The sequence below is a fragment of the Pelobates fuscus genome, chromosome 11 (assembly GCF_036172605.1).
Source record: "Pelobates fuscus isolate aPelFus1 chromosome 11, aPelFus1.pri, whole genome shotgun sequence".
NCBI classification, from domain to species: domain Eukaryota; kingdom Metazoa; phylum Chordata; class Amphibia; order Anura; family Pelobatidae; genus Pelobates; species Pelobates fuscus.
Window position 1 is genome coordinate 11,759,816 of NC_086327.1, and position 21,687 is coordinate 11,781,502.

The 21,687-nt window shown below is 45.4% G+C and overlaps 2 protein-coding genes across 5 annotated transcripts in view; both read right to left on the minus strand.

Annotated features, from left to right (window-relative positions):
* The window catches only part of PHC2 (polyhomeotic homolog 2), a 200,343-nt gene that overhangs the window by 32,672 nt on the left and 145,984 nt on the right, over window positions 1-21,687 (minus strand). For all 4 annotated transcript variants that reach the window (XM_063436118.1, XM_063436119.1, XM_063436120.1 and 1 more), the window contains one exon: window positions 941-1,113. In XM_063436118.1, coding sequence (XP_063292188.1) covers window positions 941-1,057 — 117 coding nt within the window. In that variant the 5' untranslated portion in view covers window positions 1,058-1,113. The remainder of the gene's footprint in view (window positions 1-940; window positions 1,114-21,687) is intronic.
* LOC134576727 (histone H2A-beta, sperm-like) lies at window positions 8,867-9,310 on the minus strand. Its single transcript, XM_063435443.1, has one exon. The coding sequence runs from the start codon at window positions 9,308-9,310 to the stop codon at window positions 8,867-8,869; it is 444 nt and encodes a 147-aa protein (XP_063291513.1).

The window sequence follows — 21,687 nt, forward strand, 5'->3', positions numbered from 1 at the left end:
GAATGCTAGCTGGAATAAGGAGCATTACAAAGTGCAGCTTCCGGGCCTGGCTGAGCCAGTCTCATCAATCACTGCCACCTCCTTCCTCCCCTCTCCCTTCTTGTGAACTCAAGTAATCCATTATGTCAGGAATGGAGAGCTAACAAGGGTCAAACAGTGCCAGGGGCAGAGAGCTAATGCCACACAGTACCAGGGGCAGAGAGCTATCAGGGGTCACACAGTGCCAGGGGCAGAGAGCTAGTGCCACAATGTGCCAGGGGCAGAGAGCTAGTCGTGTCACACAGCGCCAGAGAGCTAGTGCCACAATGTGCCAGGGGCAGAGAGCTAGTCATGTCACACTGTACCAGGGGCAGAGAGATAGTGGGGTCACACTGTGCTAGGGGCAGAGAGCTAGTTGTGTCACACTGTGCTGGTCTGCATTGAGTAGGATGACAAAACAAATATAGTGGGATATTAATTAAATACATACAGGTAAATACACACAGGTACACACTCTGGCAGGTAAATACACGCAGGTACACACTGTAGAAGGTAAATACACAAAGGTACACACTGTGAAAGGTAAATACACACAGGTACATACTTGAATTGCCACTTCACAATTTTTTTGTGAAACATTGGGAGATTAGCCACTTAACGGATAAATCTTATACTTTGTCATCACCGTGCTTTGTTCTTAAAAACCTTGTGCCAACAACGATTGCCCTGCTGATTTATCTTTGGCAGCAATAGGTGGCTCCGCTTTGTTTGTTCAGTTGGACTTTTCATTTTTGGAACAAGATCCTCAAAGAACAGATTGTCATGCTGGCAAAACTGATCCTAAATAATTTAATTAATTACATCCAGAAACCCAGAGGAACTGCTGAGTTTATGTGATTTCACAATGGGAGATAAAGTGACAAATAAGGTGACAGCTGAACAGGTATGATAGATGTGTTACCTGCACAGCTTGCCGGTCTGGGATCCCGCTATAAACTGGTAATGAGGGGGTGGACTGACGCCCGTTAGGGGTAGCAGCATTGCTGGAAGTGGAAGGGGTCTGCTGTTCATTCTCCATGTTTTCTGTGTCACCAAAACGTCTTCAGGATGAAAGGAAAAAAATGTGGAGGATAGCTGGAAAGACACAAAGGGTTAAACGTGATTATGATTTTGTACGAAGAGGTTAATTTAACGGTTATAAATATGTTAATAATAAGGGATAATTTACACATAGAGTGTAGGGATTCATTTGCAGAGAGATTGAGAACTTGATTGAAGCTGAACAAATGAGGTAACCTCCTTCAACAGAAAATGAACTCACAATAAGTAAAGTACCGCTCTGTCCCTCTCTCCCAATACAGCACCAAGCTCCACACTTAATGGATACACACAGCATAGACTACAGTACCGTCAATCTCCGGTTATTAACATGCAGTTAGACTTTATGAAAAGTCTGAAAACTTTCCACGGTAAAACTCTAGTGTTCATGATAACTGAATAACTGCAGGATTCAGTACTCAGCATACAGAGAGCTTCGGGGTTTAGTATTCAGCTTACAGAGAGCTTTAGGGTTTAGTATTCAGCATACAGAGAGCTGCATGGTTCAGTATTCAGCATACAGAGAGCTGCAGGGTTCAGTACTCAGCATACAGAGAGCTGCAGGGTTCAGTACTCAGCATACAGAGAGCTGCAGGGTTCAGTACTCAGCATACAGAGAGCTGCAGGGTTCAGTACTCAGCATACAGAGAGCTTCAGGGTTCAGTATTCAGCATACAGAGAGCTGCAGGATTCAGTACTCAGCATACAGAGAGCTGCAGGGTTCAGTACTCAGCTTGCAGAGAGCTGCAGGGTTCAGTACTCAGCTTGCAGAGAGCTGCAGGGTTCAGTACTCAGCATACAGAGAGCTGCAGGGTTCAGTACTCAGCATACAGAGAGCTGCAGGGTTCAGTACTCAGCATACAGAGAGCTGCAGGGTTCAGTACTCAGCTTGCAGAGAGCTGCAGGGTTCAGTACTCAGCTTGCAGAGAGCTGCAGGGTTCAGTACTCAGCATACAGAACGCTGCAGGGTTCAGTATTCAGCATACAGAGAGCTGCAGGGTTCAGTATTTAGCATACAGAGAGCTGCAGGATTCAGTACTCAGCATACAGAGAGCTGCAGGGTTCAGTACTCAGCTTGCAGAGAGCTGCAGGGTTCAGTACTCAGCATACAGAGAGCTGCAGGGTTCAGTACTCAGCATACAGAGAGCTGCAGGGTTCAGTACTCAGCATACAGAGAGCTGCAGGGTTCAGTACTCAGCATACAGAGAGCTGCAGGGTTCAGTACTCAGCATACAGAGAGCTGCAGGGTTCAGTACTCAGCATACAGAGAGCTGCAGGGTTCAGTACTCAGCATACAGAGAGCTGCAGGGTTCAGTACTCAGCATACAGAGAGCTGCAGGGTTCAGTACTCAGCATACAGAGAGCTGCAGGGTTCAGTACTCAGCATACAGAGAGCTGCAGGGTTCAGTACTCAGCATACAGAGCGCTGCAGGGTTCAGTACTCAGCATACAGAGCGCTGCAGGGTTCAGTACTCAGCATACAGAGCGCTGCAGGGTTCAGTACTCAGCATACAGAGCGCTGCAGGGTTCAGTACTCAGCATACAGAGAGCTGCAGGGTTCAGTACTCAGCATACAGAGAGCTGCAGGGTTCAGTACTCAGCATACAGAGAGCTGCAGGGTTCAGTACTCAGCATACAGAGAGCTGCAGGGTTCAGTACTCAGCATACAGAGAGCTGCAGGGTTCAGTACTCAGCATACAGAGAGCTGCAGGGTTCAGTACTCAGCATACAGAGAGCTGCAGGGTTCAGTACTCAGCATACAGAGAGCTGCAGGGTTCAGTACTCAGCATACAGAGAGCTGCAGGGTTCAGTACTCAGCATACAGAGAGCTGCAGGGTTCAGTACTCAGCATACAGAGAGCTGCAGGGTTCAGTACTCAGCATACAGAGAGCTGCAGGGTTCAGTACTCAGCATACAGAGAGCTTCAGGGTTCAGTACTCAGCATACAGAGAGCTTCAGGGTTCAGTATTCAGCATACAGAGAGCTGCAGGGTTCAGTATTCAGCATACAGAGAGCTGCAGGGTTCAGTATTCAGCATACAGAGAGCTGCAGGGTTCAGTACTCAGCATACAGAGAGCTGCAGGGTTCAGTACTCAGCATACAGAGAGCTGCAGGGTTCAGTACTCAGCTTGCAGAGAGCTGCAGGGTTCAGTATTCAGCATACAGAGAGCTGCAGGGTTCAGTACTCAGCATACAGAGAGCTGCAGGGTTCAGTACTCAGCTTGCAGAGAGCTGCAGGGTTCAGTACTCAGCATACAGAACGCTGCAGGGTTCAGTATTCAGCTTACAGAGAGCTGCAGGGTTCAGTACTCAGCATACAGAGAGCTGCAGGGTTCAGTACTCAGCATACAGAGAGCTGCAGGGTTCAGTACTCAGCATACAGAGAGCTGCAGGGTTCAGTACTCAGCATACAGAGAGCTGCAGGGTTCAGTACTCAGCATACAGAGAGCTGCAGGGGCAGTACTCAGCATACAGAGAGCTGCAGGGGCAGTACTCAGCATACAGAGAGCTGCAGGGTTCAGTACTCAGCATACAGAGAGCTGCAGGGTTCAGTACTCAGCATACAGAGAGCTGCAGGGTTCAGTATTCAGCATACAGAACGCTGCAGGGTTCAGTACTCAGCATACAGAGAGCTGCAGGGTTCAGTACTCAGCATACAGAGAGCTGCAGGGTTCAGTACTCAGCATACAGAGAGCTGCAGGGTTCAGTACTCAGCGAGAGCTGCAGTGTTCACACATTACAGGAAAGCAAAGTAACAAATGCCACACAGAATATAGAAAGCATTACACTTTGTCCATGTTTCATGGCACAAGCAAAGCAGATGACATGTCTTATCTGCCACAACTTGTGCCGCTAGTTCTACCATATCATCACTAATGCACAATACTTAACTTGCAAACCTCCACTCAAAATCATCATGTAATACCTACCAGAACGGGGAGATATGGACCGAGTAATTTTTATTACCATAGAAACATTTTGTACATTTTACGGTTAATGCTGGCTGACGTTAAATACCAAAAACACCTACGAACTATAACTCCATTAACTACATTATCATACCTAAGGTATCGTTGGTACGCTGATGACACAACTTCTCCTTTGCTCCAGATACCACAGACCCAACATGCCGCATCAACAGATGCTTAGCAGAACTCATAGAATGGATGAATGCTAGTAGGCTTAAAGTGAACCCAAACATATTTTAAAATTGTCCTGCTAACTTTCAAAGCCTTAAACAATCAAGGCCCACAGTACCTGAAAGAGCTCTTGACACATTACATTCCATCCTGTTCACTTCGGTCAACCAGCGAATCCTTCCTGTCGGTGTCAAGAATAAAGACAGACTCAGGTTCCAGGGCATTCAGCCATGCTGCCCCTGCCTTCTGGCAATCAGAGAGGCACCATCCTTACAAACGTTTTAAAAAGCTAAAGACCCACCTCTTCCATCAGGAATTCAGTCCGCTCAGCTGACCTTCAGAAACTTTTATGTCTTTATGTTTGTATACTTGTAAACTGCTTTGGGTCTCACAGGGAGAAAAGCACTATAAAAATCACAAATTATTATTATTATATCATTATACCCTGCCCCACAATAGGGTATTTCTCCGCCATATTAACCCCATCCCGGTGCGCCCATATGTAAATGATACGCTGGGTTCTTCCCCAGCCGTGCTAGTTGGAAATCATTTTCTTGATTTGATTGTAATTAGTGTAATCCTGTGACCAAATGACCAGTTTTCCCATATAAAGTCAACGTTGCTCAGATATTACTGGACCATCTGTGCCCATGATTAGATTTCCTCCTCAAATGGCTAAACTGTCACTGGGATTGCCAGATTCTGGACTTGGGTATCCATAGGAGTATAATTATTGGGTGCGGTTTTTCCACCAAAATCCAAGCTGTAGCAATATTGGGTTACAGGTGTCAGAGGGACCATAAATTGAGGAGTTGGGCGTGTAGATTTTGTGTACTGACTGCACAGCACTGCCCAAAAGAATCAATTTCTACCTTTCAGCCATGCTGAATATGTTTTCTAATTAGCAAAATGTAAAAGTATATCTACACCTGTAACGGACCGTTTCACTTACAAGAGGATAAAACCCAGTTTAGGCGATAATCCCCTTTCCAGATGCACAGGCAGCTACTGCAAACACCATTCTCCCGACTGGGACCACACGAACACTGGAACAGCTGAACAAGAAAAGCTGCTGGGGATCTGGGCCTGCTGCCCACCATCCCGTTGGGCCCGGTGGAGAGAACTCGGTCCCATCTCCACCTGCCTGTTGTGGTTCCTCACAGGACCAATCTATGAGGACCCCTACTTCGGGTTCTTCCTTCCGCTTCAGGGGGGGGCGGCTAACCTCCTCGGATGCAGCCTCTACTCTGCTGCTGTACCACTCTTCCTGCTCATCATACTCTTCGTCCATCTTTGAGTTTTGCTCAGCCATGACCTGGTTCCAGATCCCCTGGAATGTGTCCATGGATATATAACCCCCATACTGGGCCACTTGCTGCCTCACCTTGGCCATAAAATCATCTTCAGCGTCAGAGCCTTCCATACTTGTCTTCTCCAAGTCGCTGGATACCTCTGCTGCCAGGGGCGCTGCACGAATGCTAACGTTGCCCTCAATTTGTAACTCCAAGGAATTGGTGTTCTGTAGCTGTCCTTCTGGCTGTAGGAACGATCCCGCAGCTTGTTGGTTTCTCTGCGTCGTTCGCAGCATGAGGTACGCCTGTACATCGTTGTAGACCCGGTCTGCCATCTGCTCCGCTCGGGCTGGTGAGAATAGAGCCATCCTGCTCCTATATTCCCTGGCAAACTCGGATTCCTCCTCCTCCCTCGGAGGTGCTGCAGCAGCTGCGACTCTGTCTCCTTCCATTTTCCTGATTTCCTTTGTAGATAGGGTCGCTGTACGGATACTAGCGTTGCCCTCAATTTGTAATCCAGAAATGGTGTTGTCTGTAGCTGTCCCTCTGGTTGTAGGAACGATCCCGCCGCTTGCCACCAATTGTAACGGACCGTTTCACTTACAAGAGGATAAAACCCAGTTTAGGCGATAATCCCCTTTCCAGATGCACAGGCAGCTACTGCAAACACCATTCTCCCGACTGGGACCACACGAACACTGGAACAGCTGAACAAGAAAAGCAGACATCGGCTTACACTCTTGGCAGTCAGCATACAATCCCATTCCCCCAAAGACCGAGACGACACATCGCTTTGAGGGTTAAGCAAGACTCTGGACTGGGACACCCAGTCTGGCTTTTATTACAAACAAGTACATACAGGACACTCCCAGGGGGAGGATGAATTTAACCAATCACATGGATGTACCTCCCACACATTTCCTCCCCTTAGATTAGCACTTAACATAATTATACCGTACACCCTTTTCCCCAATTCCTGGATGTACCCCAAATACACATGCTACACCTCCAAAACAGGTATCCCCTGATAGCCCTTATTCAGGGGGACAACATATCCAAGAATCAGGTCATTCGGATGAATGGTTCGGGAGATATGAGGTTCCAAAGATTTGACCGACCGCATGGGTAAAGTATCCGAAAACAGTTCCATGCATTTTGGCCCTGCGGTCGGTCACAGACAAGGGAATGAAAACAGACGAATTGCCTGTGTTATAGAGCCTGGAGAGGGTTTGAATGAATTCCCTTGTTTGTGGGGTTCTTTCTACCGAACGGCGGGTCATTCGGTAGTTTCTATACGAATTTCTGGAAGTATGGAGGTCTCAGCGGTGTTTGCCTAGTCAAGTGTCCGATTTTAGTTCCAGACACTCGACGGCAAAACACCGCTGTTCGGTAGTTTAAGATGGCCGCCGCCACGTGTTTGTTTCCCGAATGGCGGCCACCCAAAGACCACACTACACTGATTGCCAATTACCCGTTTGCAACATTGTTGCAAACTGTAATTGGAGGCACACTTAGTCCTGGGTGGTCTGGTTGTTCGGTAGTTTCACTCAATATAATGAATGGAGTGATTCTACCGAACAATCAGATGAATGCTGCATACATATCACCCAGGTTAAACTTAACACATGAATACATATACAATATTACAGGCAGTGCACTAGAATATGCTTCACAGTCTTAAAGGGACAGTAGTCCCAAAAGTCCCAATCTGTTCATAGATGATTTTAAAGGGCCGGTAGCAGCAATATAAATCATTACATGCCCAAATATAGTTTTTATAGAGCAATATGTCCAGGGGCCGTAGTCGCAGGGCAGGAGGCTAGCAACCAGGCCTCTCCAGTTCACAGTGGCGAAGCTGGTTTCGCCACAACACCTATAAAAGGAATAAGAAAACTACAAGTTTGTATTCAAGCTACCTGGCCATAGTAGACAGGTAAGGTAGCTGCCCATTCTATGTATTGCCATCCTTGATAACTAGTCCAATCTAGTTCTTAGGAAACCATGCCCGATGGTTGGTCACTTGGGAGGTACGTCTTTCACGAGCTGCCCACCCGTATGTAGGAATGAAAAACGTCCTAAGGAAACAAGAAGCTCCTCGAGACCTTAGAGACACATAGGATTACATCTAAGTCCAGGCTTTGCGAAAACACAATCAGGGCTATTCAATAAAGTGCAAACTGTTGGGGCTTCAAAGTGAATGTTACATTTTTAGGTAAAATACCCAAATTGGACCTATTTTTTCAATTTCCTATTTTGTCCTAAAATGTAAAATTCACTTTGAATTCCTCACCGTTCACATATTACAGGGTTTCCATTTTGAATCAATCACGTTTACAAAGGTATTTACCAATGTGAGAGTTCAAAACAGCCAAACTGGAAAATTTCTCTAAGATAGCTAGGCTTTCAGTTCGGCTACTCTGGCCTTAAATTTGAAATTCACTTTGAATTCTCACTTTAGTAAATAGCCCTGTTAATAAATAAAATTACTAGTGTTTATTTGAACCAGTAAGATGTATTACTCAGCAGTAGTATCCTTTACCTGAAGGCATTAAAGGGGCAGCGAGCGTACGGTGCGCTGGGGCCAGTATGAAATCTGGGGGATTTATCGATTACCCCTTCTATCTACAGACCTATTTTACTTGCGACCCCTGTGTCCCAACCGGTTTTCTTTTTCCCACTGTTTGGTCATTTATTTTCTAACATTTTGCTGATTTGTGTTCTAATCTATAGCTTACTGTATCCACGCAGCTCACTAGTCCATTTCTCTTGTTATAATGAAAATCAAAAAAAGTTTAATTTGTACTGCACTGCACTAGTTATTGGTGCTTTTTTGAGATATGGGGTATGTTTGGCATAATAACAGATACGATTAAAAGCAGGAATTAATGAGAACAGGAAAAAAAAAAATGTATGCCAAAATATCCAAACTGGTATAATTCTCCAACGCAAATTGTACCAGTTTGGATATTTTTGTATACATTTCCTGATTAGCTATTCTGCCGTACCCAGTTTAACAAATACATTATGTAAGCATTGACTGGGCTTAACATGGCTTCATATAGTCACATACCTTCTACTTCAAACATACCGGCAAAGCTAAACATACCGGCAAAGCTAAACATACCCTGGTGTTTACAAGGTGGAGGTGGAGTTGAACATATTAATAACAGTTAAAGAGTTAATTTATGTGCAAAATAACAACAAAAAAACGAATTAGTGATATTTAAATGATAACTGTGTTTATTTAACAGTCTACTTTTTGCCTTGTATTTTTAATAAAGCACGATAATTTCAGTCTGCTGAAGTCTTCTCGTTGAATCTCCTGCAGAGGAGCAAACCCTGCTCTCTCTGGTTAGTCTACTGAAGATAATTGCGTGGCATTCTGTGCAGTTTTATGGCACAGATCTCCCCTCCGCAAGGCTGTTTTTGTGCAGTCTTCACGGGATAGCTCTTGTTGTTTAAATAAACAGACTGTTGCTTCTTCTTGTACAGCAAGCTGTGAGCGATGATTACCGGACCGGTCAGAGTTCCCAGGTCAGTGTCATTGCGCAAGGCGTAAAGGATGTGACGCGGGAATATGCGCGTCTTGTTCCTGGCAGCATGAACAGCTAAATGCAGGATCTCCAATGACAAATATTGCAGCACAGCAGCCAGGTACACTGGGGCGAGAGCATTCACGCGGTCAGAGTAACTCCACTTGCAGAGTTGCCGGTGGACCCTAGATACTGGGAAGCACAGGCCAGCGAGGAAGGAACGGGAACGGCGCAGGGGAATCCTGTTTGTTGTACCTCGTCCTACCATCTTAACTCCTTCCTGCTAGATAAGTTGGTTATACTGGATCTATGTGCCAACTGACTGTGGAAACTGCCTCTTCCTCATTGGTCAGCTGAGAATGCACTCCAGCCAATCACAGACTGTGCCATGTGAACAGCATGGGTAAGACACTATAGAGGGCACATGACTTGCTTAGCCAGGTGTGCACATGGTGTGCTCTAACAAGGTGGGTACAAATACCACACGAATGGGTACAGCCTAAAAAGTTCTTTAACATTTCTGTCTCTAATCAAGACGGTACCCGGGACATTACAGCTAGGTATATGACGGCAACCTTGTCAGCACTGGAAGTATGAGACCAGGACTGGGGGGAGCAGGTGGAGGCAAGACAGGCATGGGGGCATGAAGTGATGCCATTCGTATCACTGGTGACGCTTAGCACAGTATAAGAAGCATTCTGGCAAGACAGGCTACTTCACTAAAGTGTGAATTGATGTAAATTGAGAACTTGAAATTCTAGGCCAGAAAAAAAACTATTCATTATTTTCCAGTCTGACTATTGTGATTAAAAATGTTAAATTCTCTAGAATTCACACCCAGATATTAACCCTGAGAATGCAATGCAGTCACAATACAGACAATATCGACCCCCATATATAAATATATTAGTTTACTAAGAGAGGACGTGTGGGTAGCGGAGAGTGGGGGGGGACGAGGGGGACAACGACAGGGACCGATCACTGAATTTCCACAACAGAGAATATCAGGGATTATGGACGGGTAGTGGAAAACAAGACACTGACAGTGAGAATCCCAAGTGAATTCAAATTTAAAATCAAAAAAGCCAAGACGGACAACATTCTAAGTCAGTAATGATTTCAGTTTGGTAACTCTGGCCTTAAATTTAAAATTCACTTTGATTTCTTACTTTAGTAAATTACCCTTTCTATGGGGAATAAAAAAAAACCAGGGCTATTCACTACAGTGAGAATTAAAAGTGAATTTCAACTTTATGGCCAGAATTGCCAAATTAAAAGCACTCTGACGTAAAGAATGTTTCCAGTACAGCTATTTTGACCTTAAAGGGGCACTATAGGCACTGAGACCACTTCACCTCAATGAAGTGGTCTGGGTGCAGGGTGTCCCTGTCTCCCATAGCCTTGTAATGTAAAACTGTTTTAGAGAAACTGCAGTGTTTCCATTGCAGGGTACAGACTGCCTCTAGTGGCTGTCTGCGGTGTTTCCATTGCAGGGTACAGACTGCCTTTAGTGGCTGTCTGTGGTGTTTCCATCACAGGGTTCAGACTGCTTCTAGTGGCTGACTGCGGCGTTTCCATTGCAGGGTTCAGACTGCTTCTAGTGGCTGTCTGCAGTGTTTTCATTGAGGGTACAGACTGCCTCTAGTGGCTGTCTGCGGTGTTTCCATCACAGGGTTCAGACTGCTTCTAGTGGCTGACTGCGGCGTTTCCATTGCAGGGTTCAGACTGCTTCTAGTGGCTGTCTGCGGTGTTTCCATTGCAGGGTTCAGACTGCTTCTAGTGGCTGTCTGCAGTGTTTCCATTGAGGGTACAGACTGCCTCTAGTGGCTGTCTGCGGTGTTTCCATTGCAGGGTTCAGACTGCTTCTAGTGGCTGTCTGCAGTGTTTCCATTGCAGGGTTCAAACTGCTTCTAGAGACTGCCTGCAGTGTTTTCATTGCAGGGTTCAGACTGCTTCTAGTGGCTGTCTGCAGTGTTTTCATTGCAGGGTTCAGACTGCTTCTAGTGGCTGACTGCGGTGTTTCCATTGCAGGGTTCAGACTGCTTCTAGTGGCTGACTGCGGTGTTTCCATTGCAGGGTTCAGACTGCTTCTAGTGGCTGACTGCGGTGTTTCCATTGCAGGGTTCAGACTGCTTCTAGTGGCTGTCTGCAGTGTTTCCATTGCAGGGTTCAAACTGCTTCTAGAGACTGCCTGCGGTGTTTTCATTGCAGGGTTCAGACTGCTTCTAGAGACTGCCTGCAGTGTTTTCATTGCAGGGTTCAGATTGCTTCTAGTGGCTGACTGCTGTGTTTCCATTGCAGGGTTAAAACTGCTTCTAGTGGCTGTCTGCAGTGTTTCCATTTGTGAAGAAAATAGACTGAGTTCGGCATTTTCTTCTGTGTTCGTGCTTTTCGGCACCCTTTTGTTCATTTTGGATTTATTGGTTCGGCAGTTTAAAACTACCGAACACCGACCACCCTCCTGGCTCATTAACTTCAAAAGAACCGTCTATTAAGCGATCTCTGGGCGGCCGCTGTTCGCATAGCCGAATGCCACGTGGAACAGAAAACGGCGCCCATCTTGTTTGCATGAAAGGAGGCAGCGGGACTTGGTCGTCGAGTGTCTGGAACTAAAATCGGACACTCGACCTCCCGAACCACCACTGAAACTACTGAACGCATGCTTCCTTTAGTTGCCGAAAAGTCAGGAGAGCGCCATTCGGTAGTTTGGTTCATACGAACAAGGGGAGCAATTGCTCCTATGAGCCAGGAGGATCCATTCGGGACTTTATTCGTTTTTATGCCATTTATTGAATTGACCGACCGCACACGCTGAATTCGTAGAATTGTTTTTGGCAGGAGCCTCGTGTGTGGTCGGTAACTTATGACTTCCATACTTTTTGAGAACCCCTGAACCGATCTGGGTGAAATTTGAATATGTTGGTCCCCCAGATCAGGGGATATGTAATTTGTGGGGATACCTTGTGTGTAAAGGGGTGTTCTAATTTTGGGGAAAATAGTGTGCCCTCTGCCTGGAGATAATTGGGTTATTCCTTAACTTATCTCAATATCTCCCAGGCAGAGAGAGGGCGGGTGTTACTGTAAATCTGTATGCTGATTGGTTATTGTCTTTGTTTACTGTGGGAGGTCCTCTGGCAGGAGGATTCTCATAAAAGCCAGTGTGGCCTCAATAAAAATCATTCCTGTTACACCCTTCATGAAGTCTAGGCTCATGCTTAGGGAATATTCTACTTGCTGGGGAGAATCGTCTTGGAAGCTGCATTCATCTACACTATTCCTCTACCTCCTAACTGCAGTTATAATCACTTATGCTCAGCTACTGGGAAAGGAATAGAAGACTGCAGTACCATAACCACTGCAGATCTTAACACCATTGCAGGGTTTAGACTGCTTCTAGTGGCTGTCCACGGCGTTTCCATTGCAGGGTTCAGACTGCTTCTAGTGGCTGTCTGCGGCGTTTCCATTGCAGGGTTCAGACTGCTTCTAGTGGCTGTCTGCTGTGTTTCCATCGCAGGGTTCAGACTGCCTCTAGTAGCTGTCTACCAGACAGACAAATAGAGGAGCTTCCTGCTGTATCACAGAGTTTAACTGGATGTCCTCATACTTTGCACAAGGACGCCCAGCATTTGAAAAACCCCACAGGAAAGGAATGCTTCAATGCTTTCCCGTGGGGAAGGCCGAATGCAAATACGGCACTGACAGCACCTGGGCATTGAGTTCCCAGGTAGCCGTTTTTAACCCTTTCTGCAAAGGCAGAGGCAGAATGCAGTGTTAGGAATACCATAGTGTTCCTTTAAATATTAAATTCCCTTTGAATAACGCTGTAAAAGAGGAGTCAAGCAGGGCTATTTGACAAAGTAAGATTTCAAAGTGAATTTAAATTTAAGGCCAAAGTAGCCAGACAGGAAGCTTAGCTGATCTAGAGAATTTTTCCAGTCCGGTTATCTGAAATTCACTTTGAATTCTCATTTTAGTAAATAACCCTGAATCGAGGTCCACATGCAAGCAGAGAATAGTGAGACGGATCTTGTAAATGTGTCCAACGAATCGTTAGAGATAGTTCATATCCCTGGGGGCAGCGGAAGCCTGGCTTGCTCCCTGTTTAAGGCCTGGGAGTATGTCTGAACACGCAACAAACATAGAAGATTATATAGCTCAGGGCCACAACGTGCAGGGTGGAAGAGGACACATTGTTTACGAAGGATGTAACACACATAGGTAATGGGAAGGTTGTCCTTGTATGTTAGCCAGCTGTACAACAAGAGAAAAATGTTACAAAATATAAAGAATTAGACCTAAAATAAAAACCCAGACACCGGGCAGTGTACCCCACTATTTCTGCATCTGCCATGCACACTCCAGTATGTTCCTAACTGTGACGTGTATTCCTCTACATCTGTCACATGACCCCCTTTATTGCATCAACAGCATGCACCCCTTCTATTTAACACCTGTACCACCTCACTTTTATACATATAACAGAAATTCACTCAATTTATACATCTGTTTCTTACATGTACCCCACTTTTATGTCTTCTTCACATGCAATCCCACTATTTCACACCTGGACCCCACTTTAAACACATCCTACATACGGACCCCCTTTTTTTGAGCCATGTAATCCCAATTTCTGTCACATGCCTTCCTTACCATGCCTCGAACCCCTCTTTCATCACTCCTGTCAGTGGCTAGCACCCCTATTATTTATACCTTTTTACACACTATCCTGGCAATGACAGCAGAAAACATGTGGGTTAAAAAGAACTAACCTGGCACAGAAGAGGTTAACAAGCAGTAGCATGTTTTGTAGCTTGGTGATGAAAAGGTTAATAATAAACACATAACACAGACCCCCCCAGGGGCCTGGCCCCGTTAACCAGGAGTGTGGCTTGGCAAGGAATAGGTTACTATTTCTCCCCTCCCCCCACTAACCTGGCACAGGGAGAGGGACTGGCTGCCCATTCACTGGCTCTGGGAGAAGCTCTGGCAGGGCTGGCCTCACTGCCCATAGGAAGGGCAGACTCCACCTCACTGCCTCCCTGAACCAGCTCACATCAAAGGCTGCACATTTCCTGCAGGCGGGGGAGGGGGGACCAGCAGCTCAATTAAAATATGGCACCTATCTGGCAAGGCTGTCATCACATTAGCATATGTGAGCATCAGGGTCAGGCGGGGAGCTCCCTTCACACCAAGGGAAATCACACACACTGACAGCCAATAACAAACTAGCCACAAATACAGAACCTCAATCTCCACACTGACTGACTGTCACTAGCCAAAATCCAAAGGGGCCGACTGTAACCTAGCCAAAATCCAAAGGGGCCGACTGTAACCTAGCCAAAATCCAAAGGGGCCGATTGTAAACTAGCCAAGATCCAAAGGGGCCGACTGTAACCTAGCCAAAATCCAAAGGGGCCGACTGTCACCTAGCCAAAATCCAAAGGAGCTGACTGTCACCTAGCCAAAATCCAAAGGAGCCGATTGTAAACTAGCCAAGATCCAAAGGGGCCGACTGTAACCTAGCCAAAATCCAAAGGGGACGACTGTCACCTAGCCAAAATCCAAAGGAGCTGACTGTCACCTAGCCAAAATCCAAAGGAGCCGACTGTAACTTAGCCAAAATCCAAAGGGGCCGATTGTAAACTAGCCAAAATCCAAAGGGGCCGACTGTAACCTAGTCAAAATCCAAAGGGGACGACTGTAAACTAGCCAAAATTCAAAGGGGCCGATTGTAAACTAGCCAAGATCCAAAGGGGCCGACTGTAACCTAGCCAAAATCCAAAGGGGCCGACTGTCACCTAGCCAAAATCCAAAGGAGCTGACTGTCACCTAGCCAAAATCCAAAGGAGCCGACTGTAAACTAGCCAAAATCCAAAGGGGCCGATTGTAACCTAGCCAAAATCCAAAGGGGACGACTGTAACCTAGCCAAAATCCAAAGGAGCTGACTGTCATCTAGCCAAAATCCAAAGGAGCCGACTGTAACTTAGCCAAAATCCATACTGGGCGACTGCAGCCTAGCTAAAATCTGACACTGACACTGCAACCAAGCCATAATCTATAATGGCTGACTGTCACTAGCCAAAATCCATATGGGCCGAGTGTAACAAAGCCAAAATCTGTACTGGCTGACTGTTACTAGCCAAAATCCATACGGGCCGACTGTATTCAAGCCAAAATCTGTACTGGCTGACTGTCACTAGCCAAAATCCATACGGGCCGACTGTATTCAAGCCAAAATCTGTACTGGCTGACTGTCACTAGCCAAAATCCATACGGGCTGACTGTAACCAAGCCAAACCTCATACTGGCTGACTGTCAATAACCAAAATGAATACGGGCCGACTGAAACCAAACTAAAATCCATACTGGCCGATTGTCACCTAGCCAAAATCCACAGGGGCCGACTGTAACCTAGCCAAAATCCATACTGGCTCTGTCACCCAGCCAAATCCATACTTGCCGATTCTCACACCTTGTCAAAATCCACACAGGCTGTCAACTAGCCAGAATCCATACTGGCTGACTGTCACTAGCCAAAATCCATACGGACCGACACTGTAACCAAGCCAAAATCTATACTGGCTGACTGTCACTAGCCAACATCCATATGGGCCGACTGTAACTAAGCCAAAATCTATACTGACTGACTGTCACTAGCCAACATCCATATGGGCCGACTGTAACTAAGCCAAAATCTGTACTGGCTGACTGTCACTAGCCAAAATCCATACTGGCTGACTGTCAATAGTAAAACTCTGTACTGGCTGACTGTCACTAGCCAAAATCCATACTAGCTGACTGTCACCAGCCAAAATCCATACGAGACGACTGTAACTTAGCAGCCAAAATGCATACTGGCTGTCAACTAGCCAAAATCCATATGGGCAGACTATAACCTAGCCAAAATACATACTGGTCCACTGTCACAGAGCCAAATTCCATACTGGTCCACTGTCACCTAGTCAAAATCCATACTGGCTGTTTCTCTCACTTAGCCAAAAATTCACACTGGCCGACTGCCACCTATTCAGAATCCATACTGGCCAACTGTCACCTAGCCAAAATCCATACTGGCTGACTGTCACATAGCCAAAACCCACACTGGCCAACTCTGGCACCTAGTCAAATCCACACTGACTGTCACCTGGCTAAAATCCATACTGGCCATCTCTCTCACTTAGCCAAAATTCACACTGGCCGACTCTGCCACCTAGTCCATACCGGCCAACTGTTACCTAGCCAAAATCCATACTAACGATCTCTTGCACCCAGTCAAAATTCACATGGGTTGGTTCTCTCGCCACTGATTAATTCATGATGGGAACTCTCTCAATCAATAAAAATCTATTCTTGCTGACCATCCTCAATCCATAATAACTAACTGTCTCATGCAGTCTCAATTTAGGTTAACTGACTGTCTCATGCAGTCTCAATTTATAGTAACTGACTGCCTCATGTAGTTTCAATCTTTAGTAAATGACTGTCTCACTTAGTCTCAATCCATAGTAAATAACTGTCTCACTTAGTCTCAATCCATAGTAACAGACTGTCTCATGTAGTCTCAATCTATACTAACTGACTGTCTTACGTAGTCTCAGTACATACTTACTGACTGTCTCACGTAGTCTCAGTCTATACGGACTGAATGTGTTACGTAGTCTCTGTCTATACGGACTGAATGTGTTACGTAGTCTCTGTCTATACGGACTGACTGTGTTACGTAGTCTCAGTCCATACGGACTGACTGTGTTACGTAGTCTCAGACCATACGGACTGACTGTGTTACGTAGTCTCAGACCATACGGACTGACTTTGTTACGTAGTCTCAGTCTATACAGACTGACTGTGTTACGTAGTCTCAGTCCATACGGACTGACTGTGTTACGTAGTCTCAGTCCATACGGACTGACTGTGTTACGTAGTCTCAGTCCATACGGACTGACTGTGTTACGTAGTCTCAGTCTATACGGACTGACTGTGTTACGTAGTCTCAGTCTATACGGACTGACTGTGTTACGTAGTCTCAGTCCATACGGACTGACTGTGTTACGTAGTCTCAGTCCATACGGACTGACGGTGTTACGTAGTCTCAGTCCATACGGACTGACGGTGTTACGTAGTCTCAGTCTATACGGACTGACTGTGTTACGTAGTCTCAGTCCATACGGACTGACTGTGTTACGTAGTCTCAGTCAATACGGACTGACTGTGTTACGTAGTCTCAGTCCATACGGACTGACTGTGTTACGTAGTCTCAGTCTATACGGACTGACTGTGTTACGTAGTCTCAGTCCATACGGACTGACTGTGTTACGTAGTCTCAGTCCATACGGACTGACGGTGTTACGTAGTCTCAGTCTATACGGACTGACTGTGTTACGTAGTCTCAGTCCATACGGACTGACTGTGTTACGTAGTCTCAGTCAATACGGACTGACTGTGTTACGTAGTCTCAGTCCATACGGACTGACTGTGTTACGTAGTCTCAGTCTATACGGACTGACTGTGTTACGTAGTCTCAGTCTATACGGACTGACTTTGTTACGTAGTCTCAGTCCATACGGACTGACTGTGTTACGTAGTCTCAGTCCATACGGACTGACTGTGTTACGTAGTCTCAGTCTATACGGACTGACTGTGTTACGTAGTCTCAATCTATATGGACTGACTATGTTACGTAGTCTCAGTCCATACGGACTGACTGTGTTACGTAGTCTCAGTCCATACGGACTGACTGTGTTACGTAGTCTCAGTCTATACGGACTGACTGTGTTACGTAGTCTCAGTCTATACGGACTGACTGTGTTACGTAGTCTCAGTCTATACGGACTGACTTTGTTACGTAGTCTCAGTCTATACGGACTGACTTTGTTACGTAGTCTCAGTCTATACGGACTGACTGTGTTAAGTAGTCTCAGTCCATACGGACTGACTGTGTTACGTAGTCTCAGTCTATACGGACTGACTGTGTTACGTAGTCTCAGTCCATACGTACTGACTGTGTTACGTAGTCTCAGTCTATACGGACTGACTGTGTTACGTAGTCTCTGTCTATATGGACTGACTGTGTTACGTAGTCTCTGTCTATATGGACTGACTGTGTTACGTAGTCTCAATCTATACGGACTGACTGTGTTACGTAGTCTCTGTCTATACGGACTGCCTGTGTTACATAGTCTCAGTCCATACGGACTGACTGTGTTACGTAGTCTCAGTCCATACAGACTGACTGTGTTACGTAGTCTCAGTCCATACGGACTGACTGTGGTACATAGTCTCAGTCTATATGGACTGACTGTGTTACGTAGTCTCAGTCCATACGGACTGACTGTGTTAAGTAGTCTCAGTCCATACTGGACGATTCTTCCAACAAGCCTCAATCCACCACTGACTGCCCTATGTAGCCTTGATCCAGCATTGAAAGGAAACTCATTTGGAAGACAATAGGCAGACTGGGGTATTATGCGAATCCCTGTGTCCTGGTCGGAGGTCTTACCAATGTACCCAGTGCTCTGGATGGTTTCTCCAAGGCTCCAGATCCCACATAGAGCTGCCTTTTGTTCTGTCTCTCTTCTGCCTACCTGCCCCCTGCGATCAAATCCATGCTTCCAAGGAGAAGAACAGCCTAATTTCCTCATGATTATTATGTAACCTAGCGACGACCAATCAGCTGGAGTCCTGCATATTTAGTATGTGTGTGATTGTCTAATATATCAAGCTTTATTCATCTGTAGGATTAAGGACATTTTACAAGGGGGGCAGTGAGCACCACACTGTGAGCTGGCATACCATTATTAGTCCAGTACATTCATTTACATGCATTTTACCTTGTTCCAGTATGCAGACTGAGCTGCCTAAATCCATCTTAATCAGTGTCATAGTACCAGAAAGTAGAATAGATTAAAACCATAAGCGTATAAGGGATAGTAAAAATATGGGAAATTAATATTTAGGATAAATAAAACCCCCCATGAATCAACTACCCTTTCTATTTTACAATTAGCCTTTATAGCTTCCACTGGAAGGCTATTCCAGGTATCTACTACCCTTTCTATAAAACAGTTTGCCTTTACTGCTTCCACTGGAAGGCTATTCCTGGTATCTACTACTCTTTCTATATCACTGTTAGCCTTTACTGCTCCCACTAGAAGGCTATTCCAGGTATCTACTACCCTTTCTATATCACTGTTACTGCCTCCACTGGAAGGCTATTCAAGTTATCTACTTCCCTTTTCTATATCACTGTTACTGCTCCCACTGGAAGGCTATGCCAGGTATCTACTACCCTTTCTATATCACTGTTACTGCTCCCACTGGAAGGCTATTCCAGGTATCTACTACCCTTTCTATATCACTGTTACTGCTCCCACTGGAAGACTATTCCAGGTATCTACTACCCTTTCTATATCACTGTTACTGCTCCCACTGGAAGGCTATTCCAGGTATCTACTACCCTTTCTATATCACTGTTACTGCTCCCACTGGAAGGCAATTCCAGGTATCTACTACCCTTTCTATATCACTGTTACTGCTCCCACTGGAAAGCTATTCCAGGTATCTACTACCCTTTCTATAACACTGTTACTGCTCCCCTGGAAGGCTATTCCAGGTATCTACTACCCTTTCTATATCACTGTTACTGCTCCCACTGGAAGGCTATGCCAGGTATCTACTACCCTTTCTAAATCACTGTTACTGCTCCCACTGGAAGGCTATTCCAGGTATCTACTACCCTTTCTATATCACTGTTACTGCTCCCACTGGAAGGCTATTCCAGGTATCTACTACCCTTTCTATATCACTTACTGCTCCCACTGGAAAGCTATTCCAGGTATCTACTACCCTTTCTATATCACTGTTACTGCTCCCCTGGAAGGCTATTCCAGGTATCTACTACCCTTTCTATATCACTGTTACTGCTCCCACTGGAAGGCTATTCCATGTATCTACTACCCTTTCTATATCACTGTTACTGCTCCCCTGGAAGGCTATTCCAGGTATCTACTACCCTTTCTATATCACTGTTACTGCTCCCACTGGAAGGCTATTCCAGGTATCTACTACCCTTTCTATATCACTGTTACTGCTCCCACTGGAAGGCTATTCCAGGTATCTACTACCCTTTATATATCACTGTTACTGCTCCCACTGGAAGGCTATTCCAGGTATCTACTACCCTTTCTATATCACTGTTACTGCTCCCACTGGAAGGCTATGCCAGGTATCTACTACCCTTCTATATCACTGTTACTGCTCCCACTGGAAGGCTATTCCAGGTATCTACTACCCTTTCTATATCACTTACTGCTCCCACTGGAAGGCTATTCCAGGTATCTACTACCCTTTCTATATCACTGTTACTGCTCCCACTGGAAGGTTATTCCAGGTATCTACTACCCTTTCTATATCACTGTTACTGCTCCCACTGGAAGGTTATTCCAGGTATCTACTACCCTTTCTATATCACTGTTACTGCTCCCACTGGAAGGTTATTCCAGGTATCTACTACCCTTTCTAAATCACTGTTACTGCTCCCACTGGAAGGCTTTTCCAGGTATCTACTACCCTTTCTATATCACTGTAAGTCTTTACTGTTTCCGCTGGACACATTGCAAAGTCACGAGAAAGCATTGTGAGCTGACATGTTTTGTGTTCTTAAAAGAGCAGTTTGCATTATGGGTACATAGAGCTGTGTGTACAGGCAAGGAGTAGGCAAGAACACACCTTGCAATTTATTTACTAATGATTTTGCAAGGACAATGCTATATTACCCATTTGTGCAGGATTTTGTTAGGCATTTTGTTATACTAAAGCCATACCCATCGCTTTTACCTACAGCAAGAGCAGGTGTAGGCAGATTTCACACAGTATACACTTTATAGAATAGACAATGGATCGGGGAGCATCGAAAACTGAACAGAATTTACTAAAATAACTGTAAGTATAGCTGGGTCTGCATTTGCCAATTCAGTTTTCTATTCACTACAAATCACTGTTTATGAGTGAATACACAGACCACCCCAACATAGAACTACAGAGAGACAGCAGAGTGTGCAGACTGGCTACAGCAAGCGATTACACTGCAAATTAAGGGGACAACCTATAAACCTGTCCTAACGTGTTTTATACCCCACCTCCTATAGACTGTAGGCTCGTATGTGCAGGGTCCTCTTCGACCTATCGTCCATGTAAGTTTTCTTGTAATTGTCCTATTTATGTACACACATTATTTCACGTTGTGGATATGGAATAAGTATCAGTAATAGTGCTAGATACTTACCCTAATGAATGAACCGTATATGGCATGTGGACATTCTCCAAAACACTGAAAATGTTACAGGAACCTTCAAACACTATAACCACCTCTCCCTGACTAAAATAATACGCAGGTTGGCTCATTATATCTACAAAAAATTCTCAACTTGATACTAATTATTTTCGCTTTATTGGGCCGCACTGTGAAATAATATTTAGGACTGCCCCCCCTTCCCCCCTTCCAAAACCTTATCTATGCGTTACATTCCCAGAGGGGATTCAGGATGTCCACCTCCAACCCAAAAGGATCAATTCAAAGAATCTGGGCTTTAAATCACCCAAAGGAAATGTATTGTGACAGATCCAGTAACAGACTTCTCCTCCTTAGA

Coding starts and splice junctions, on each gene's coding strand:
- LOC134576727 (XM_063435443.1), bottom strand. CDS start 9,310: ATGGTAGGACGAGGTACAACAAACAGGATTCCCCTGCGCCGTTCCCGT.